Below are 10,029 nucleotides of genomic sequence, written 5' to 3' on the forward strand. Positions count from 1 at the left end.
TATGGTGGACGATAATTGAGCTTCCCATTTTGTCCCTAGGTGTGTAATTCTTTGTTTTGTAACATTTTACCTTGCACAGATAGATATGAGTTAATAATGCTAGATGTTTAGATTTATGGCCTTTATTATTAAGTCTTACATGTGGTCTCTGTATATAGTATTCATCATGTAGTGCCATCTACACACTTTGAAAGCTTAAGTGACCCACACTTCTAGGAAAACTTCTCAGTAAACTATTTGCATGTAGTACGTTCTTCTTGGGAAATATAAATACTTTAAAACATTGCACTATACCAAATTCTTCTTTTTGTTTGGTAGTTGATTAGCAGCCCTTGAATTACTGTTTGTAATCACTGTCAGTTATAATCATCATTTTCATCATCATCATCATCATCATCATTATGAATATCAATATGAAGTATTAAAAGTAAACAATATGAAAAATACACCTTCTTTTATGCTATATTATAAGATTATGATCTACGAGGATTGAAAATTATGATCTCATATTTATTTTTCTCATTTAGTTTGGAAAAAGCTGTAAGTTATATATTTAATAATGTTGTTGAATTAGTAGTCTTCATGGTGTGTCTGTAACTGATGTTTTTTGTAAAAGGAAGATGAACAAAGAATATTATAGATTTTATCTCAGTGCTGTAAGGAAAGAAAAAACAGCATGAGAGGCCAGAAAAGTGAAGAATATGTAGGCAGCCATTGGAGTGAGTCTCAAAAGTAATTTCCTTGTAGTGTAAGTAGCAGACTCAAAATCAAAAGCATTTGTTTCATTTCTCATGGACAAAATACTATTTATCAATCTCATTTTTGCTAATATGTATAAAAAATAAATAACAGTATGTGAATAGTAATATTGTAATCTGAGAGAAGTGTTTTATGTTTTAACTGACATGACAATGTTGTGGTAAGATTTATAAGTGTACATTAGGCAATTTGCATATACTTATTTTTTTGTAATAAAGATATAGTTATGAAGGAAATTTAATTAATTGTAGCACTATGCCTTGCTTCCATCAGATCAACTTGGCTCTTTTTATGTAGCAAAAAATTCAGGAACTGTCTGTGATGAACTTCAGTAAAATGAATAAATGACAAAAAAGTTTCATGCTAGTGTTTAACAGTGCAAGGGTTTAACAGAAATAAAAATAGCTACAAAGAAATTGTAATCATTTGGTATGAGGAAATCACTTGTTCATAACTATTCCACTTTAAGCTTCCAAAAACGTAGATCAGCTACATGAAAACTATTTAAAAAAGAAAGAGTAATATTTTTAGATATGACAGATGTATGTGTTACTTCAGACTCTGGACTATTAACTCAGACAATGTAATGAAAGTCAGAGTCCTAATGCAGAAGTGATGAGATACTCATCAAGAAATATAGTCAATTCGTGAATGGTGGTGCTAATACACTGTAGTAAAGAAAAAAGCTATTCAATTAAAAGTCAGCAAATATTTATTCACAGAGAGATGTTAGGAAGCAAAGAGATGTGAGCAAAGAGAAACACAGAAGAAGAAGAAGGATCAAAAGAGACCATAAAAACCAGAAAGAGAGCCAAAAAGAAGGCAGAGTAGAGGAAAAGGAAGTAATAAACAGTAGCTACTCTCAAAATGTGATTAGGAAGAGGGAGTGAACAAAGGAGAGGAAAAGAGTGTTTGGACTAGAAGAAATCCAAACCAGTGTGATCAAGAGCCAGTAGGAGAGATTAACATGTACTCAATTTGGATAGATCTCTCAATTCTTTGTTGTAAAATGTGTGTGTGTGTGTGTTTGTGTGTGTGTTCGTACATGGAAAGGGGTCCACAAATAACTGACTGACACAAGTACCCAACCTATACCTACAGCTTTATATTAGACAATTTCCTGAGATAGGTAGCATGTTTTGTGCATAGTCATTTCATTTTTAATCAGGTGTGGCATTAGTGTGCTTAATAATAGTTGTATATCAGAAAACAAACCAACCCCACAACTTGTCAGATGCCCTCAGTTTATCAGCTGACTAACAGTGTTTTCTTGAAAAAATATTTCAACAAGTTTCCTACTCATCCTCTTCCAGTAAAGTTCTTCATATCATCTAAAAATGACAAGTAGGAACTTTATCAAAAAGTGTCTTCTAAGATTTTGACATTACTCAACAGACACAAAGACCAATGATGATATCAGTGAAGTTCACTAAAGGATCCTGTATTCTTGTAAGCCCTATAAGTGTCTTCCATTATAGCCTAGTAAATTGAAACGAATGGCTGATCAGAGTCAGATAAAGTGTGTCTTTCGTTGAGAGTAGCAACTGATATGTGAAGTGAGAACATTAATTGTGCCAAAATTGTGTGGAGATTGTGTAGGCTGTGAAATACTACCCTCAGTTCTTGGACATAGTGGTCTCCTGTTAGTGCGAATGTAAAAAAAGACATTGCTTTAATGAATAAATTTCTTAATGAACATGGCAATCAATAAGAGGAATGTTATGGGCATCATCTTTTGTCTTTATTAATCTCTCTTTCAAGCTATTTGTTATACAGTCTTGTTGCATGTGGTTTGATCTTATATGTCTCAACTTGTCACAGCTTTGTCATGTCATCCAGCAGACATTTCTCTTTCTTGAAAATGTACAGCTAATCCAGATGTTTAATTACTTTTAAGGAACTACCACCTGAAAACTTGTTTTTGTGTAAAGCTGTTTTGCAATACATTACAGATTTTTTATCTTATAATTAGGCAGCAGAACTAGAACTGAAAGGGATGTATAACAAATTGCGATAATACGTTCACTTGCCTTGTACGAAGATTTGGATTAAATAGGGAATGAAAATAATTCAGTGCAGGAAAATTTCAAATAAGAAAAATAAGTGTGGAAATGAAATGTTGTAACATTAGTTAAATGTAGATTACTACTGAACGTAATGAGTAACTATGTAAAATGTAGGTTTTGCTATGTTCCAAACACAAGTAAGCATAGGGATGTCATGTTAAACGCAGATATTTCCACATTATGTTTGCTTTTTATTGTCAGTATGACTAATAGACATTGTGTGTTCTTGTTGTATGTGCTCATTTCTGTAACAGCAGTGATGTGAACTTCAGAGTCTTGATATCAGGTTAAAGAGATTTAGTTTCTTAGCAGCATCTGATACAGATCAGCAGCAAGGAACTAAAGTAATTGTGTGCAAGGAAAAGTGTATTTAAATGCAAGAACAAAAAAGTTAGTTCATCATCTTGACTGTTAAGAGAGAATTTTTTTCTCTTGAAGTAAGCATATTGCATTTTGTATGAGGAAACTGATATGTTAATTTAGGCTTTGGCTTTTACCAGAATATTCTAACTCAGTACAGCTATAAGTTAAAATTCAGGATGGAAAAAAATGTATCAAAAGTTAACATAGATACTACAGATGATAGAATTACATTGAATAGGTTTGGTGATGTTAAAGAAAGATAGTTGAATCAAAATATGTGAACCTTCCTAATCACAAGACACCAGAATAAGTGGTCTGCCACAAAATGTGACCCATTTTGTATGAATTGTGTGTATAACAACACTGTAGAAAACTGAGGTACTGTTTAGTGAAGACCAGACCATGCACAGCCCTTATTTTCAGTTTTACTTGTTATCCTATTTTAAAGTAGATACTATTTGCACAGGTACTGTAATACAAGTTTCTTTAGTAGATGTAATGAGTTTGAAATTGAAACTAATTTTTGGACTGAAAGTAAAACAATCCTCTTGCTGCCTTTTCCAATAAAGGTGTATAAATATCAGTTATAATCAATGTTTCATGTATTTGTGTGAATATTATCAATACTCTTGTTTTTTTGTGAAATTTGTGCAAGAGAGACAGTGACTTTGTGACATAAACATTAATCATATTCATTTATTGAAAATGTGCATTTTCATCATTGAAATTTCATTTTCAGTAAACTATCATTCCTGATTTACAAACAAATACTTGTCACTCATGTTTTTGCACTATGGAAAGCTTTAATTAATGTACTCATTACTGACTGTCCAGAATTAATTTACCATTTTGCATGTTCTGTCTCATTCCTGCTATGAAATTTGTATAGCATACTCTTGGAAGAATATACAGAGCTTTCAAAATAAAGCACAAAGCAATATTTCTCTTGTATACTCAGAGTGTAGAAAATTATAGAGTAAATTAAGCTAGTGTAATCTTTCAGGGATGCATGACTTAAATAAATGGATTTAAAGTCCTTATTATTTACTGAAAGACGCACCAGGACACTCAAATAATTATATGCAAAAAGCATTATTTTACCTTACCCTGTTACTTAGCCGATACTTTATAGATTTCTACACTCTCTCTTTTGTCTTTACACTGAAGAGTTTTCCTTCCTTCAGCACACCTCCTTTCTCTAGCCACATTTACCAGTTTTTACAGAGAAAACTGATCCTTCTGAATTCTTGTGTTTTGGACATGCTTTCCTGTTATCAATGTAACTATCGTGTATTGAGCTTGTGGCCTAATTGCATCCCTGTTCAAATGTTGATGCAAGTGGTGTTCTTTATTATGTTACATGTTTCCTATTCCATCAGTATTGTCTTAAGTATCATGCACTACATTAACACTATGTTTCACTGAATTGATTCTTGTACATTACATCTTCTAACAGACTGGCATTGTGACTGTATAGTCTTGTATTAGGCATTAGCCTATACAGTAGTTTTATAATGTCTTGGGAGGTTTAAGGGAGCATTTATAATTGGATCCAGAATTTAGGAAAAAAGTTTTAAAAAAGATGAATAGTTTTCCCTATTTCAGTAATTGAGAGAAATATGGATGCCCTTGGTAAGTGTGCTCCCCTTTCACTTTGACAGTTACTGTTTGCATATAAGTCATTACATTGCTATTGGGAGCTAGTAGAGTTCCCAGACATGCAAAGCACGACGGCGTTGACTAGTCTGGCATGGTTGCAGGATCCAATGAACCCCAACGAGACAGTGATTGTGATTCGGAGCCTGGTGCCTGGTGGCGTTGCACAACTGGATGGGAGGCTGATCCCAGGTGACCGTCTGCTTTTTGTGAATGATACTGGTCTGGAGAACGCATCGTTGGATCGTGCAGTGCAGGCACTGAAGGGAGCACCAAAAGGCGTGGTGCGCATCGGTGTTGCAAAACCGCTGCCGATCCCTGACAGTGCTTCGCACAGCCAGGTAAGCGAGGACCGTGATCGGAGCAGAAGTGGGGCTAATGCAGCATCGGCTGCTGCTGCCACCACCAGCACCACCACCCACCATGTGGAATATTATTCTGACAGATATAGAAAGCGCGATTTTCTTGCTCCTGTGGGAGGGGATGTGTCACCAGAAGGAGGGACGGGGGCCCTTGTCAAATCTGAGAGCTTCTGACAGCTGTGAGCTTCTGCTTCAGTTTAATATAATTGTTCCAATTTGCTTCGTAAGCTGTCTTTTCTTGCCATTTTAAAATTTGAACAGTCTTTACACTTTTTTTTCTTTGCTTCTGTTTATTTCACTATACATTGTGAGCTGTTGGTGCTGTAGTAAAGATTTATTAATACTGGCAAAGCAAATTTTAGTTGGAAAAACATAACTTCGCTTGCTTCTGTAGATATGAATTTTGGATGACAATTTCTCAATAATTTGTAACTGCATGAATTTGTTTCAAAGTTATTTATGTGCATAATGCTGTAGTTAGCAAAAACCAGCTACAGCTGTGTGAATGGTGGATGGTGAAATAGTGGATCTGAAAACTTATTATATAAAACCAGTTTCAATGTGTACCAGTGAAATTCAAAATTTTAATACAAAACTGCACATCCACATGCAACTGTTAAGCTTCATTCAGCTGATTCTGGCTTTTGCTTACAGTAAAACTTGATTGATAGCTTCTGAAATCTTAGTGAAATGTTTATTCAAAGATTTTAACTGCATGAATTGTGGCACTGATTATCTTGCTGTCAGGAAAACCAGAAACAAGACATTTCTGGCTAATTAACTCACTTCACAATGCTACTCCTGGTATCTTCACTCTTGGGTGCACTTTTTATGCTCGAGGCAATCAAAGGGATCTCAAATGATCATGTTTTCTCCCTTTCCTGTATTGGAAATAATAATAAACTAGTTAATATGAGAAATATTTTATTTATTACATGGAGCAAATGTTATTTTATTGACTCAGTTTTTCACTCACAGTGTTGTGTGTAAAAAAAATTAATTTAATTTTATGTCTTATCAATATTTATTAAGAATGGACCAATATAATGTCTGTATGTTGTAAAACTATTCTGTAAGCTTTCTTTTCACTGGATCATGTGACATGGTGCAGGAAGCAGCTCTGCTGACAGTGCTGTCATTGTTGTGAGCCTCCAGTTATCATTTAAGATTAGGGATGCCAAATAAATTAATTTGATAAAGTCATTTATAAAGATTGTGTCTTAAATTTTTGAATGGTCTTCTTACCTTTGAATACACAGAGACTTAAGTGAATATTTCATTTCTTAAAGTAATAGAAAATGAAAATAAAACAAGTTTTAAGCATTATATTATATTAAGCACTGTTGTACCAGTAGCAACTGCCTGGAAGATGAACAACATTTAATAAGTCTGTGATCAGAATTTTCAGTATTGGTTTTGGTCTCATTAGTCACCCAAAATTACAGGATCTCTGTTAAAAGTAGTGTGGCTAACATTGATTATTAATGTTCTTTTGATGTGTTCCCATTCTGAAACTAAATTGGAATATATCTCTGTATGGCATAATAATTTTTTATTGTAAATGATTATGGTTATGGAACAAGATCTACAAAACAAGAAAATGCAGAGGCATGACTGATCAGCCATATACTTCATAGCATCTTAAATATATGAAACTATTAACTAATTTGGTATCAGCTTCATGGCTTAAATGGATATTAAAAAAACTGAATTCATGTTTCAGTCATGCTCATGTGACATTTATAGTACAAGATTTACATAACAGCAATCTAGGCTCTAAAATTATTATTTGGATTTTTGAATTATGTGTTCATTAAATCCTATGATATAAAACAATCACACATCAAATTCAGCATTTATTAACAATAAAATGTTGTAAGGTTTATTAACTAATCAACTTTTTAACTAAAACTCTGAACTAATGTTTGTTTTCTATTAAACCTATGTTCTGTTTACTCCTTCTGCAGTGTTAAATAGTCTCTTTATTGTCTCATTCTCCAAAACTACTTGTGCATGCCATGTTCGTGCTATTTAATTTTTCCTAGTGTGCTGTGCATGGAATGTACAAACAGTTTTGATACTGGCAACCTGTGTACTGTTCAAGAGGGAAGAATGGAAATCAGACCTTCCTTTCATTAGAACAGTTACACATGAAATAACAAGTGTTTTCATGACAACAGTAATATCACTGTACAAGAAGTATCTCTATATATTTTCAAGTTAATCTGAATATTATTGTGAAGTGGCATCCCTAGTCAAGACTTCCCTCAGGCTCTTTTTTGGCACTGTTTTATTCTTGGTAGTTGTATTTGAGGTGAAACACATGGAAGCATGCAGCAGTAGTTACATTTTATGTAGGCATTAAAGATTAAGTTAAGCTTGCATTGCTCACTCCTGCAACTTAAAAAAAACTAATGTTTTGTATTATTTGTAGATCTTTCTGACTTATAGAGTTTTTTAATTCTTATACTTTGGTCTCAAAGAATTGTCATCATTTTGGTATAATTATCATTCATTTAGTGCTGGTTTTTGAGCAGGCATAGAATACTTGTAACACAAGCATACTCTCAGCTGATTTTTCTGTGACAGTGTGCTTATGATCAAATAAGAAAAATTTTGATGGGAAAGATTCTGTTTACTTGTAAGTACAATTTGTAAAAAATGAGGCTAAATAAAAATTTCCATTACCATAGTTTGAAGTTTTTTGAAATGAATTTCCTTTCATTTAATATCCAGTAAATACAATATAAATCCATGTTTATTACTTCCTGCGTGTGAAACACTGAACTGGAAAACCTACACTTCCTTAAAGTTTTCATTGACTTCAAACTAGCTGGTTTGATCACGGAAGACATGCACAGGCACATTTACACAGGGAAACAGAATGGTTGTATACACTAGGCATTTACTTCACTGCATATCTGTTTGCTGCTTAATTGTCCCCAACTTAGTGTAATGCAAGAACTTAGATACTGACTGCTGCATTGCTGTAACTGTTCAGCTTTTTATCTCATTTTGTGTTTAACTCTGGTGTTGCTTATTTACTCTTCGTAGTTCTGTTGTTTGCCTGCTGTTTATCTTTGCATTCTCCTCTCTTTGCTTGAATTTTCCTGCCACAATCTAATACCTTTTTTAAATAAAGCCAATCTTAAACTTACTCCCTTATAAATTGAACTTGACATTTTAAGTAAGCTTTCAAAAGTGATTTAAATTCAGTGAAACAGACCTGCCAGATTTTTGAAATGTAGTTTTAAATCTGTTTGTGATGATAAGTTCTTTGGAACTCAAGTGTTCTTTTCTTATTAAAACATTTTTTTAATTTCAAAATTTGACAGGTCTGTTGTATTGTACATGGTGGGTGTTAATAATGCACTATTTTTGTTAAATGTATTGTATAGTATTTTCGTGTGTTATCCTTGATGTGATGTGTTGTTTTTCAACATTTGCTCCTTATGCATTGGAAGAATTAAACTTGTATCATAGCCGTTTGAGATATCCAAATGTTTTTGTATAACAATGCACAATAGAATCTGAACTGCTCTGTTTCTGCTCTCCTGTGTAGTGTTGTTCCACGTTGTTGTATGAATACTTCCAGTCATAATACTTGATAAGTACAGTTTGAAGTTAATTGATATGCACAGAATTAATTTGTTTTAGCAAAGTTTCGGCTATTAATCTTGCACTGACATTTTTACACTAATTCGTTTTTGTGTGACTTTCGTATTTAGTGTGTGGGAGAATCTGTATAATAGTTACACAAACACCATACTTCAATGAGGGAGGAAAAGACAATGTTCATAGATTCTGATTGTATTGTGGTTCAAGGAACAGTGGGCAAACTGTTGTAGTAAATATAGGCCGTTGTGTTGTTCATAGTGCTCTGATGTCAGTCCCACAAGGTGATGAATAATCCCTTAAACTTGTCATTATGATCACTCAGTACATATTACCATAGAAAACATATGGCTTATTACACACTCAGCAAACTAAAATATACATTAAATATGTGACAGGTATTATATCCAAAAAGTCCAAAGTTTCTGAGTTCAGATATTGGCATTAAAATACGGCCCACAGACTGACTAACACACTATTGCAATAACACGCAATTCATTCATCAGACAGGTACTTAAACAATACCACAAATACAGTTCTTATAGTTCAGTAAGAAATTACCTGATATTAATATATGACTTTTTGCAAAACCCACTAACTACTGCTTGTGTACAACATTGAGCAGAAATGTATTAAAGATCGCAAACCAGAGAACAGTTCAGAAATTTTAGTTTATGGTACTTCAGTGAAAAGTGGTATTTTAAAACAATCTGTTCTTGAATTTTTGCAATGTGCTGTAGATTAAGCTTAATGGAAGCACCAGTCTCTGCAATGTACAATCTGCATGCCAGTGTGTAATATCTGTGTTAAAAGTGTGTTTTAAGCTGATAATTTTATTAAGCATGAGACTTCTTGCTACTGGACAGTGATGCTTATTTATGCTTATAGTCAGTTCTTTGCCTTTGCTTAATGCTATCTCTATCTCAGCCTGCATTACATTAACCACTATTGTTACCTTTTTTTATATTTCTCTACTCATTCTCAGTTCTTAGACTAGCAGTTTGAAATCGTGAACATTATTCTCATTTTTGCGCTTGTTATAAATGCACATTATCACACGTTGGGGGAAATTAAGTTGCAAGCAAACCTGAATTTTCTTTGTGCCTAGATGTGTGCAACATTATTACACATTAGTACCACTTTTCAGTGAAAGTATCATTAACAGTTACTGAAACACCTTACAGTACACACTTCTGACAGCTGCTTTT

General features: G+C 33.5%; 1 protein-coding gene across 3 annotated transcripts in view; it reads left to right on the forward strand.

Moving 5' to 3' along the window:
* Nucleotides 1-7,898, forward strand: part of LOC124795501 (patj homolog) — a 489,093-nt gene extending 481,195 nt beyond the window's left edge. For all 3 annotated transcript variants that reach the window (XM_047259561.1, XM_047259560.1, XM_047259562.1), the window contains one exon: nucleotides 4,949-7,898. In XM_047259561.1, coding sequence (XP_047115517.1) covers nucleotides 4,949-5,380 — 432 coding nt within the window. In that variant the 3' untranslated portion in view covers nucleotides 5,381-7,898. The remainder of the gene's footprint in view (nucleotides 1-4,948) is intronic.
* Nucleotides 7,899-10,029: the final 2,131 nt, after the last annotated feature.

The sequence above is a fragment of the Schistocerca piceifrons genome, chromosome 4 (genome assembly GCF_021461385.2).
Source record: "Schistocerca piceifrons isolate TAMUIC-IGC-003096 chromosome 4, iqSchPice1.1, whole genome shotgun sequence".
NCBI classification, from domain to species: domain Eukaryota; kingdom Metazoa; phylum Arthropoda; class Insecta; order Orthoptera; family Acrididae; genus Schistocerca; species Schistocerca piceifrons.